A 12,632-nucleotide genomic window follows, 5' to 3' on the forward strand; every position below is an offset into this window, starting at 1 on the left:
TCCATGGGGAGTAAGAGAAGAAGCATCCCACTAGTCTGGAGACAGAGCCCTGTGTTGTAGTCCTGGAGGAGCACAGGGAAGCCCTGGTTCAGCTTCAAGCAGCTTTCTGTAACCAACGTTCCTTCTCTCCCACAGATCCCTCCCTAGTCTTCCTCCCTGCAATCACCTCTGAAGAGCTCTTCATCTTCATCACGGGCTACACAGAGGCCATCATCCCATGTCGTGTGACCAACCCACAGATGCAGGTGACGCTCTATGAGAAGAAGGTGGAGAACCCCATCCCAGCTGCTTATGACCCACAACAGGGATTCAAAGGCTTCTTTGAGGATAAGACCTATTTCTGCCGGACAATTGTGGATGACCAGGAGGTGGATTCAGACACCTTCTATGTCTATAGGATCCAGGGTGAGCTGCCATTGTCATAGCATACCTGTACACCTGCTGTGGCTGTTCCTTCAGCCCAATGGCAGGGCACAACAAAGCTCTCCCCCTGCCTCCTTAGTGATGCCCCTCATCAATTTGCAGGCTGAATTTAGTTTTGTCTCCATTAGAGAATGGGTTCTGCTGAAGTGCCAACTCCATCCACCAGGGAAAAGACTTCCCAGTGGACCAGTCCACCCAGGATAGATGGACTGCATGCCCACTTCATTATTCATTCCTTTCTTTCACCTTTCCCACAGTGTCATCTGTGAACGTCTCCATCAGCGCAGTGCAGACCATAGTGCGTCAAGGAGAAAATGTTACCCTGATGTGCACTGTGAGCGGCAATGAGCTAGTCAACTTCAACTGGGATTATCCCCGCAAGCAAGTGAGTACTCCAGCCCCACAGGCTCCGGGCAGCAGCTCCAGCCTTTGCCCAGATGTCCCATGACAATCATTCATCAATATCCCCATGGCAGAAACTGTGGGATACTGCTGCTGCCATACAGGGAGGCTTGATGGGGTTATCCTTGGATTAAGGCTGTTTGTCTCAGTGGCCTCTGATCAGCACATGTTCCCTGTCCCTGTGGCAGCCAAACTGGGGTCCTCTACCCCCTCCTCCTCCCTCCCTGTGAGCCTGGCTTTGCAGCTTCAATGGCAGAACATGCTCTTGACTTCTTAGACCGTATCTTCTGTCCACATTGTGCAGGCAGGGAAGGCTGTGGAGCCAGTGACTGACTTCCTACCTGGATCCACTCATGAGATCCGCTCCATCCTCATCATCCAGAACGCAGAGCTAGAGGACAGTGGGACCTACGTCTGCAATGTCTCTGAGGGCTACCATGAGAAGACAGACCGGAAAGACATCACCATCCATGTGATCGGTGCGTTGCTGCCCACATGCCCAAAGCCAGCAAACCACATGGCGTCCGGGCATGATGCCCCAGAGTGACACCCTCTTCTCTCTGCATGGCCTCCAGCTCTCTCTCCTACTCCCCTCTGCCCTAAATAACCATGACAAAAAGCCTTCCCTCACCCCACATCACCGCTGCCCACTTCTTGGCTTCAAAACATCCCAAATTTCCCACTATAGCTTTTTGTGACCCTTTAAGTCACATGAGGGTACGGGTAAGAGCTCTTCTGCACAATGCAATGCCAAGGTGATGTGAGGCCATATTGTTATCTCCAGTCTGTCCTACTTTTGTGTAATTTGAGGGAACTTGCCCCATCTCCACAAAGTAACAGCCTTTCCCCTGCATGCTGCCTGCCCCGTGAGCTCCTCTGCAGCTCTGCATCTGCACTCCTCTCAGACACAAGCCTGAAGCCTTGAGAGATGGATCTGGAGCTGCCCCACCATTTCTGGGTGTTCACAGCATTTTTCTGCAGACCCATGTTTGTCCAAAGGGCTGGAAAGGGGGTTGCTTCTCTCTCTGACCCCCTTATCCCTCCTACCCCCTCTCAGAGCGTGGCTTTGTGCGCTTCCACACCCACCTACCCAACACGGTGTATGCCGAGGTCCACAAGAGCCACACCATTCAGGTGGAGGTGGAAGCCTACCCACAGCCCAGCATTGTATGGCTGAAGAACAACAAGACTTTGACCATGGAGAGCAGCAGCGAGTTCACCATCACCAGCAGGAACCTGTCAGAAACCAGGTGAGGGCCCATCGTTCCTCACCAGGGGGGGTGTGTGTGTATAATTCACAAAGCAACCTTCAAATTGTTGGTTGGACACGGTTGGTGGTTGAATGCCTTTCCATGAGTGGATTTCAAGCATGCCTCAGATGGGTAGGAGCTGGTTGCCTCTGAGCATTGTCAGTCCCCGGGCACCTTCCCATACAAATCACTGTCTCCTCCACTCCTCCAGGTACCAGACAGCTCTGGTGCTTGTGCGGGTGAAGCAGGAAGAAGGAGGATTTTACACTATCCGGGCTTCCAATGAGGATGATGAGCAGGAGCTGTCCTTCCATCTGCAGATAAATGGTGAGGATGGGCATGCAGACATGGGGCTGAGGAGTGTGTGGGGATTTTCAGGAGGTGGCTCCATCCTTTGCTGCAGGACTCTCAGACTGAAGTCCTTACTCCTCTAACTACACAGCTCCAGAGTGGTTTTGTTTAAAGGTAGAGCATTCGAGCAAGACACATGCTCGTTTGCAATATCTCACACTTGGTCTCACAGCAAGGGGGACAGGGAGGCAGTGCAGACACCAGCAGTTTGGCCTTCATGCCCTTGCACAGGGTAGTAAATGCAGAGATGATTGTGCAGCTCTGATGTCCAGGACTTTTCTCTGTGCTTGCCTGTGTTCTCCAAGCAAGCTAGATGGGGGCAGGTCTTCTCCATAGTTCCCTCAAATCTTTCTCTTTTTGCTGTTAGCTTTCAAAAATAAAACACAATTGATATGCTGAGTCCTACCTCACTGTCTCCTAACCCCCAGGCCATGTTAGGGGTATAGTGGAATCAAGTTCTGCTTCCATCCTGCAGTCAGAAAGGAGAATTCACTGCCATCGTTCTTGGTTTCAGTGCCAGCCAAAGTGGTGGACCTCAAAGAGAACAGCAGTGCCAGCAGTGGGGAGCAGACTGTAACATGCTCTGCTGAAGGCATGCCCCTGCCAGAGATCAGCTGGTCTACTTGCAGTGACATCAAATGGTAAGTGGAGTGATGGAGCCCATGGGAATGGCTGGACCCTTGCATTTATTAGAATAATAAACTATTATTTTATTGTATTCTGCTGGCCTACACTCCCAGGCATCCCATGGTGGTACATGGTCCCAACTCTCAGGTGCCTTTATCCTCCCTCCAACCAGGTGCAGCACCAAGGGGCAGCCCACCCGGCTGCTAGGGAACGAGTCCACAGAGATTGGTCTGCAGACCAACGCCACGTACCACGCGGAGCTGCAGGTGTACCGCGTGAACAGCACCCTGCAGCTGCACAGGGTGGATGAGCCCCTGCTCCTGAGATGCACCGTGCAAAACTTCCTGGGCACCAACTCCCAGGACATCACTCTGGTCCCACATGGTGAGGCCTGAGGGGACGGTCTGGGTCAGTGGTGCGGAGCTAGACTTTTCTCTCTGTGTCTCCAGGCCAGAGGTGCTGGGAGCCAGGTCTGTCCTCTGATGACAGCAGTCCTTGAAGGCAGGAAAGCTGGGTATTTCTGCCCAAAATGAAGCCTCCTTTGGGTTGAGCAGGAAAGGCTGCTCCAGGAGGAGTCTGGAGCCCTTATGTCCACTAGACATGGACATCCTCTTGCCACCACTGGCAGGGTCATTCCCTCAGGGAGGCGAGATCAGAGTGCCAGAACAGGTCCCCGGTGCCTTGTTATGAGCCTGCGGGTCACTAGATGGTGCCACGGACTCGAACATCCATGCACTGAACATCCCAAATAGGAGGAAGGATGCTCTAACCCCAGGCCCGGAGCTTCCAGCCCTCCCCCAAGCAAACCAGCCCCTCTAGCTCCTTACACTCTACCATGGCCAAACCTCTCCCAAGGCAGCAAGCCCTCTAATGGGCTGTCAAAACCCATCACCCCAGTATCTCTGGGGTGCTGGCCCTGCCAGTACTGGGCAGGTCTGCCCAGGAGGAGAGGACAAGGACTGTCCCCATGCAGAGGAGAGCTCAGGGCCAATGTTTTTTGAGGGGAAGGTGTGTAGCAGGAGGGGGGACAGTGGCTAGAGGGGAGAAGGGGAAGGGTGCAGGGACCCTTCTGCGTTGCTGTCCCCTCCTTTGCCCAGGGTACTCAGACCATGCAGAGGTGGAGGAGTCTGACTGCTGTCCCTGTTATCATTGTAGCCTTGCCATTCAAGGTGGTCATCATCTCTGTCATCCTGGCCCTGCTGGTCCTCACCGTCATCTCCCTGATCATCCTGATCGTCCTGTGGCAGAAGGTAAAAGAGGAGAGTGCTCCCAGGCTGCCACAGTAGTATCCTTGTGTCAGTGTGGCTGGGAAGAGCAAAGCTGTGAACTCCTGCTGGCATGGGCTTGCTGATGTCCCACCTGTGCCAGGAACCATGGGACTCCATCAGTCTCTGCATGCCCCTGGCATCTGTAGGCTAGGCGTGGAATGAGGCAACAGCTGCAGGGACCAAAGACTCCCTCACAAAGCCCATCCACATCCCCCATGCCCTTTCTGACTGTCAGCCTCTCAGATATCTTTTTTCCCCTTGCTCCCCTTTCCAGAAACCTCGTTATGAAATCCGCTGGAAGGTGATTGAGTCAGTCAGCTCTGACGGGCATGAGTACATCTACGTGGATCCCATGCAGCTCCCTTATGACTCCAGCTGGGAGGTGCCCAGGGACAAGCTGGTATTAGGTAAAGGCTCTGTAGGTCCCTCTGATGGACCCCTGGGGTCCTGGCTGTCTGGGAGTGATAGGTTTGGGCTTGGGATCTCTAAAACAGACCAACCCTGAAAAGGCACAGAGATCCCTGCAGATACGATGTGATCCTGGGACCGGGGGACCATCTGAGGCCATAGTGGGAGGCCAGCTGCTCCCTTTTGCATGAAGTACTGGGTTATTCCTGGCCATCTTTTCTTGCAGCTGAAGGATCCTTCTCTTCCTAGTCAGATGTAAGCCAGCCCTAGCCCCAAACATCATAGTTCAAGACTGCCTCCGTGCCCACCAGAATGACTTTAGCAAGGCTGGTGGGGTTCCAGACAGGGGACTTTACCAAGCTCCCCTCCTCACCTCTCTGCGAGGACCAACTTTGTCTCTTTGCTGTTTCTTTGCAGGACGCACTCTCGGCTCCGGTGCCTTTGGACGTGTTGTGGAGGCAACAGCCCATGGCCTGAGCCATTCGCAGTCCACCATGAAAGTTGCAGTCAAAATGCTCAAGTGTGAGTTGCCCCCACACCACCTTTTTCCCCCACCCAAAACCCACAAGGCCAAACAGTGCCCATGCACAGCACTCCTTGTGCTCCCATTCACACTGGGCTTTCCCCAACAGCCACTGCCCGGAGCAGTGAGAAGCAAGCCCTCATGTCCGAGCTGAAGATCATGAGCCACCTGGGACCTCACCTCAACATCGTCAACTTGCTGGGGGCCTGCACCAAAGGAGGTAGGGGAGCGCTGGGTGCCTTGTCTCCTCTCCCGGCTTCCCAGGACTGTGTTAAGGAAGAGGACTGTCCTCAGAATAATTCCTGTTTTCTGGGTCAGAATGATTTACCTTTCGTCTAGGAAAGCCTTGTGGGGCTCTGAAAGCCTTTCTTTTCAACCTGTTTGAAACAGAGAAGGCATGTTTCTGTTAGCCCCCACCTCCCTCCCCAAACACAAATTTCAAATTGCAAAAACTCTTGATACCAGAAAGGTGGCTTTGCCCCCTGGCCCTGCCCAGACATCTGCAATCTGGTAATGTCCATGTGGGGTGAAGTTCTCTGCCCTGGGGAGCAAGCAGGGACAAGGCAGGGCTGATGTGGGTGCTCTCTCCCACCAGGGCCCATCTATATCATCACTGAGTACTGCCGCTATGGGGACCTGGTGGACTACCTGCACCGCAACAAGCACACCTTTCTGCAGTCCTATGGTGAGAAGGCACGGCGAGAGGCAGAGTTGTACGGGAACACCATCAAGGAGGACCATGTGCAGAGGTACCTGGAAAGCAGCACCCTCCCCTCTGGTGCCTACCCCATCCTAGCCCCCATCCACAAGGGCGACTGGTACTGCCAGGAAGAATACCTACATTTCCTCCAGACCAGTAAAATAAACTCTGGCCCAGCACTGGGACACAGCTGGCCGCTCTGTTACCTCATGAGACCAGCCCGTGTGCCAAGCAGCCACCTCCAAACAGCTCCTGGCAGATGGGGAGTTAGTGGAGGCAATCTGTGTGTCCTGGAGGCTGAGTTTGCTAGCACACATGCTGGCTGCTCCATGCCAGTTGGGAATATTCCCTGGCATCATTAACTTTATTTGCATAACCATAGCTATGCATTGAGTACAGAGGTAAAGGGTTTCCCAGCATGTCTTAACCCTTGGAGACCTCAGCTTTGCATTTTCAGGACAGGTTGCATGGCTGCCAGGCCTAAGGGAGAAGTGCTAGAAGGACTGCCTTTGCACAAGAGGTGCTACAAGGAAAGGGAAATGGTCCTTCGTCCAGTTGCCAGCTGTAAGGGATGCAGGCACATCGGCACAGAGAAACAGTCCCATGGGAAGTTAGAAAGCAGCGTTTCCTTTCAGCACGCCAAAACAATAGTAAAATAGAGCAGTGTTAGGACATCAGCACAGCTGCCCCCTCCACTTTCTGCTTGAAGGCAACTCAGATCCTAAGCACTAAGTGCAGTCTTCCAAGCCCATGGGGACATGCCCTACAGCTCTGGTCCTGCAGCAGGTTTCCCTTGCCCAGCATCAGCACATGGAAGGCCTCAAGGTGCTCCTTCCCAGATGCAGTTGTTGCTAATTCAAGGGAGAGGTGCTCAGGGGTACAGATGTTTGCTGATCCAAACAGGCGAGGTTTAGCTGCGGACAGAGGGCTGTGTTCTGCCTGCTCAGTTCAGCCGTTCAGCCTTCTCCAGGCCAGTCCTGACTAACCTGGAAACATGCACAGCCAAGGTGTAGGGGTTTGCCTGCTCACTCTGCCTTGGGTCTCATGTTCTGCTGCCCTCTGGGCACCTGGGGAGCTGTGTGGCTCTGGTTCCTCTTCCTGCCCTCTCCAGTGCCCAGCTTGTGATCCAAGCTTATGCTCTGCCAGGCAAGGTGAGCATAAGAAGTTTCAGCCTGTGGGCAAGGACACCTGGAGACCCACAAGGGAATATGGCAGGGCTGTTTAAGCTAATGCTGAGGACACCTGAGCTGTTACAAGGTGGTAGAAGGAGGTCTCTGGTGCCATTTGCACTTCTCCCATGTGTGATGTATGACTTCTTTCCCTGCTGTGTGGGACATTTCAGTGCCGGGGTTCAGCAGCTGCAGTCCCACAAATCATTGCCCCATCCCCTGTGTCTCCTCCTCTCCTCTGTATCTGAACAGCCTCTTTGCTACCCTCCACAGTCACCTCTCCTTGTCTGTTGAGAGCGATGGGGGCTACATGGACATGAGCAAGGACGACTCCCTGGATTATGTGCCCATGTCCGACATGAAGGGTGAAGTCAAGTATGCTGACATCGAGTCCTCTAACTACGGCACCCCGTACGAGCTGGACAGTTATTCCCCATCAGGTAACAGCTCAGCCACGGCAGGAGGAAGAGGTGCTTGCACTTGGGGCGCTGGATGGCTTTGCTTGCAGAGGGAGCTGGTCCATATTGCAAAGGTCACCTTTGGGACGAATCCAGCAGTGGTGGCAGATGCCCTCATACGGGAGCTCCCAGCTCTCTCCCTTTGCTGCTGGAGGCAGAGCACTCCCCAGTGGGTCCTTCTGCTGGCTGGCAGCCCATGAGTGTGCTGAGTAACACCAACATCCATCTCCGTTTGCCCTCCAGCTCCTGAAAGAACAGACCGGGTAACACTGATAAATGAGTCTCCGCTCCTCAGCTACATGGACTTGGTGGGCTTCAGCTTCCAGGTGGCCAATGGGATGGAGTTCCTGGCTTCCAAAAATGTACGTATGCTGGCTGGTCCATGGTGCCTGTAGTGGTGGAGGCCAACAGTGCTCTGCCATGTCCTGTGGTCAGCTTCTACTCACTGTCCCTCTGTCCATGCCAACATCCTCACGGGAGAAGTAGTCGTGCAGTTGAAGAGCTGCTGACCACTTCTCTCTGGAAACACAGCCCTGGGGATCAGCATGACTATATTTGCACGTGATAGCAAACCCTGGCTTAGATCTAGCTTCAGACCTCAAATTTTGTGACTCTGGGCTCCTCCCAAGCCATGTGCGGCACAGCTGTGGTGTTATATCATCCCTATTAACCAGGATGACCGAACAGTGATAGCTTCCCTGTGCTAAAGCACAGGGCAGTCTGCAGCAGAGCTACTACTCTCCATGGACACCCCTATTGCACCACATGCTCTGAGCCCCCCAGGCCTCATCAGAAGTGCTTGTTTAGTGGAAATTAATCCTCTCCACTGCAGAGGACTTGACTCTGGGATTTCCTAAGGTCTGGCTTAGCCCAGGGCAGGCAGTAATGTAGTTGGACCATGTGAAACATCACACAGGGTGGGGCTAAGAGAAGAGATAGGGATAGCATCAATGATGTGTGGAGAGAAATTCCTGGCTCTCTGCCTCCAGCCAGCCAGTCTGATCCCAAAAGTGTATGGTCAGCGCTCCCCTATAGAGCACAGAAGAGGAGGTCCCGGCTTCCCACAGTCACACTTTACAGTGGCGAAATTACCATGCTTGCTAGTAGTGTCTGGCAGGGTCTTGAGCAAACCTCGGGGCTGTTCATATGGAAAACACCCAACATGCTGGCAAACCAGGAGGCACAAGCTAGGCTGGTGTAATTCTGATGTCTTCAGACTGCTGGATTGGGCCATCCAGACATGGAGACATCCCCTCTTTGCCAGCCCACCAGCCCCCTTGCTTGGTCAGGCCCTGGCAATCCCCCTTCTGCTGGGTTTTTCAAATTACCATTGCCAGATTTGTATGCCTGTTGCTGTCACAGGGGTAGCAGTCCAGATGAGCAGTGAAAATGTGGTAGCATTGCTAGTGGCTTTGAGCCATGGCTGTCCCTAGAGATGGAGGAGATGATGTGAGGTGACTCCTGTTCCTGCAGCCCCAGGAATGTGCTAGCGCTGGAGCTGGGCTGCTTCCTTGGGCTGCATGGGGCCCCTTGCGGTGACAGTGCCTTGTCTCCCCCCTACAGTGTGTGCATCGTGACCTGGCTGCCAGGAACGTCCTCATCTGTGAGGGAAAGCTGGTGAAGATCTGTGACTTTGGCCTGGCAAGGGACATCATGAGGGATTCCAACTATATCTCCAAAGGCAGCGTGAGTACCATGAGCAATCAAGCCCCTCCTTCCTGGTGCTTTGGGCCTGGCACCCCCTACATGCTCTCCTTGTGAGTTGTCTGTTCATCATTGTGCCCAAGGGTGGTCGCAGGGCAGAACTCCCAGGAGATGGTGTCAACAGCCATCCATCCCGCACCTGATGCGCTCTGCATGCTGTGGAATAGCAGTTGCATGACCATATCTCCAGGCTCTTACAGAAGAACTTGGGCAGCAGCAGCAAAACTAAGGATCATCCCCTGTACAGCCCATCACTGGCAGCAGTGCTGCATCCCTTCCCTGCACAGCACTGAGTCCTGTCCTGAGCTGCGGGCAGGAGGAATGCAAGGTTAGGCAGCTTGACAGTGCTCCAGTGAGTCACTGGACACTCTGGGAAGAGGTTCACAGACTTCTGCTCTAACCACTAGACCACAGGGTAAGAGGAAGTGTTTTCCTGCGAGCAGCTACTTTCCAGAAAGACAGCTCCAATCTTTCTAGGCAGGAGAGGATGAGGCTTTAATTGAGCTTCCCCAGAACCTCCCCTGTGACTTCAACAACAACATGTCCATTCCAGCCCTGGGGCATTTGGGAATATACATCCCAGCCAAGCAGGCCATGTGATTCCCAGAGAAACGGAGTCTGGGGGAGCTGAGAGCAGAGCCAGGCCCCTCAAATCCCGATATTTATCTACACTATGAACTACTTGATTTCACTCATGCTTGCTTCCCTTTGCACAGGATGGCAGACAGGTACTTAGTGCCTGGGCAGGGAGACCTTCCTGCAGAGGGGCTGGGTTCCCAGTCCAGCCTTGGCGTAGCTGTTTTTCCTTCCAAAACAGGAAATGAAACTGGGCCCCTTTGCAATCCTTCCTGGAGATTATTTTGGTATTCATTGTGCAAGCAAATCCCAGGAACAGCACAGCCAGGGCTGCATACAAGCTGGTCAAGTGAGGCTCCTTTTTGTGTATCACTCTGAGTAAGAGCACAGAAAAGCTGGATGTGTCCTTCAGCTCTTTTCTGGTCACCCCATAGCCCTCTCCAGCCTGGTCTCAGGTTTCCATAATCCAGATAGGCTTGGACTCCCTTCAGGAGTGCTGTGATCATGTTGTGCCAGCCAGTGATGGGCTTCCCAAGAACTAGAGAACAGAGAATGCACACCATGACAGCTCATCATGGCAGACAGTGATGGAAATGGTTGTGGCACACACACTCTTTCCTCCTGCCTGCTGAGTTCATCCTGCACAAGGAAAGAGGAAACTGATCCTTTTGAGAAGTGGCTGACAGCAGATGTCAGCACATGTGTTCAGCTGATGGGCAGCTCTGAAGGGTCTTCTCTTCTTGTAAATTGGGTGTCAGGTCTCACCTGTCAAAACAAGTGCTGTAGATGCAACTGACTCTCTTTTTCCATTTTTTATCTCTTAGACCTTCTTGCCTCTTAAGTGGATGGCTCCAGAGAGCATCTTCAACAACCTCTATACCACCCTAAGTGATGTGTGGTCCTTTGGGATTCTCCTCTGGGAGATATTCACTCTAGGTAAGTGTCCTGGAGATCATGGTGGTGTCTATAGGTCTGGTAACGTGTTAGCAGGGATCCCTTCCCAGAGACAATAGAATTTAACTTCTAATCCACAAGTCCCAGTCCCAACCTTACCAGTCAGAGTAGCACTTCATTCCCTGTCTCCTTCTTTCCCATGCTGACATTGCCATTTGGAAGTGAAATGAAACGGAAAAGGTAATGAAAAAAGGAAACCATGGTGTGAAATGCATGTTGGCATGGGGGTGGCAGACAATGCACCAGCCTGATTTCATGCTCTCCCTTTACACCCAGGGGGGACTCCGTACCCCGAACTGCCTATGAACGAACAGTTCTATAATGCCATCAAACGTGGCTATCGGATGTCCAAACCCACCCACGCCTCTGATGAAATGTAAGTGCTGTTCATATACATTTGCCCTGGGCCTGCCCTACACAAACTGCAGAAGCTTTTCTGCCTCTGTTTTCCCCACTGCTAAGTCACCAGAGTACCCTCTCTCTTCCTTCTTGCTAGCTATGATATCATGCAGAAGTGCTGGGAGGAGAAATTTGAGATCAGACCATCCTTCTCACAGCTGGTGGTGCTTATGGGAAACCTCTTGGTGGATTGCTACAGAAAGGTATGTTCAAAGGACCCTGTGCTGGAGGTACAGAAGAAGATTAGTGCTCTGTGGAGGATGCCCCCTTAGTTAAGGCCATGGATCAGGGTTTGAGACCAGTGTTTAGTGCTGCTGTGCAAGCAGATTTTGCTGTGACTAAGGCTGCATTAGTTTGAACAGCCAGTGGAGATGGTTTGGGCATCCTGGGAACGTTGCTGAGACGACTGGCATCACTAGACAGACAGCTGGCATCTCAGCAACTGCAGAAATCAGAACTGGCAGGAGATCAAAAACCTGCCTCCAACTGTTTAGTATTTTGGAACCGTGGAGTTGTGCCCCAGATCTCTCCTTTAGGAAATGTTCATGATCTGTCTTTGGTGGAGTCAGGGTAGTTGAACCCAGCTAGAAGATGCCAGCCCTTCCAGAAAAAACCTAGCAGACAGGGAAAGCAAATAAAGCACAAGTGCGTTTCCTCCACTTACGAGACCTTCCTGCTTCTTTGTTAACCTGCCCTGCGAGAGCAGAGGTACCACCAGGTGGATGAAGAGTTCATGAAGAGTGACCACCCTGCTGTTGTTCGTACAAGACCCACAATCCCTGGGCTGAACAACACCAGGGCTGCTGCCAGCTCCCCCACTGGCAGCATCCTTTACACAGCCGTGCACCAGAACGGGGGTGAGAATGATTATATCATCCCTCTTCCCGACCCGAAACCTGAGACAATCTGTGATCTTCCTCAGGAGGCCTCCATCAGCCGGGCCAGGTAAAAACATTGCTTCTGAATGTTATCCCTTCACCTGACTGCCCAAATCTGAAAACAGGGGCCTCAAGGAAATGGGGATGCTCTGCTGAGGGATAGACCAGAGGTGGGTTTAGCAGGAGAGGAGGGAAGTGTCACCTCCATCTGAGGTGCTGTGGCCTTGCATGGGCCCGCAGGGATGGACAGGAACCAGAAGAGCTGGGACATGAGCTAAGATAGGGTGCTGTGTCACAACCTTGTACATCAGCCAGCACAGCTGGGGACTAACGAACCCACTCCTAAGGAGAAGGGCACACAGGGGCCCATGGTCTGCAGAACCCAGCTGGCTGTGTGTTGTGTTTGACGGCTGAATAGATCCAACCGATAATGTCTGTTCTTCTGTGGAAAGCTACTCGGAGTGGGGCTGCTGGGAGCCTGACACACTTCTCAGCTGTTGGGAATCCTCTCCCACCAGGACAATTGGGACAAGGCACTCATT

General features: G+C 53.0%; 1 protein-coding gene across 2 annotated transcripts in view; it reads left to right on the plus strand.

Annotated features, from left to right (window-relative positions):
* The window catches only part of PDGFRB (platelet derived growth factor receptor beta), a 34,289-nt gene that overhangs the window by 16,230 nt on the left and 5,427 nt on the right, over positions 1-12,632 (plus strand). For both annotated transcript variants that reach the window (XM_027807344.2, XM_005440607.3), the window contains exons 5-23: positions 136-405; positions 681-808; positions 1,130-1,304; positions 1,883-2,075; positions 2,287-2,402; positions 2,941-3,067; positions 3,226-3,437; positions 4,209-4,303; positions 4,596-4,728; positions 5,147-5,251; positions 5,362-5,472; positions 5,848-6,001; positions 7,395-7,561; positions 7,823-7,941; positions 9,143-9,265; positions 10,684-10,795; positions 11,090-11,189; positions 11,310-11,415; positions 11,919-12,157. In XM_027807344.2, the coding sequence (XP_027663145.1) occupies positions 136-405; positions 681-808; positions 1,130-1,304; positions 1,883-2,075; positions 2,287-2,402; positions 2,941-3,067; positions 3,226-3,437; positions 4,209-4,303; positions 4,596-4,728; positions 5,147-5,251; positions 5,362-5,472; positions 5,848-6,001; positions 7,395-7,561; positions 7,823-7,941; positions 9,143-9,265; positions 10,684-10,795; positions 11,090-11,189; positions 11,310-11,415; positions 11,919-12,157 (2,785 nt within the window). The remainder of the gene's footprint in view (positions 1-135; positions 406-680; positions 809-1,129; positions 1,305-1,882; positions 2,076-2,286; positions 2,403-2,940; positions 3,068-3,225; positions 3,438-4,208; positions 4,304-4,595; positions 4,729-5,146; positions 5,252-5,361; positions 5,473-5,847; positions 6,002-7,394; positions 7,562-7,822; positions 7,942-9,142; positions 9,266-10,683; positions 10,796-11,089; positions 11,190-11,309; positions 11,416-11,918; positions 12,158-12,632) is intronic.

Source organism: Falco cherrug, chromosome 8, assembly GCF_023634085.1.
Source record: "Falco cherrug isolate bFalChe1 chromosome 8, bFalChe1.pri, whole genome shotgun sequence".
NCBI lineage: Eukaryota > Metazoa > Chordata > Aves > Falconiformes > Falconidae > Falco > Falco cherrug.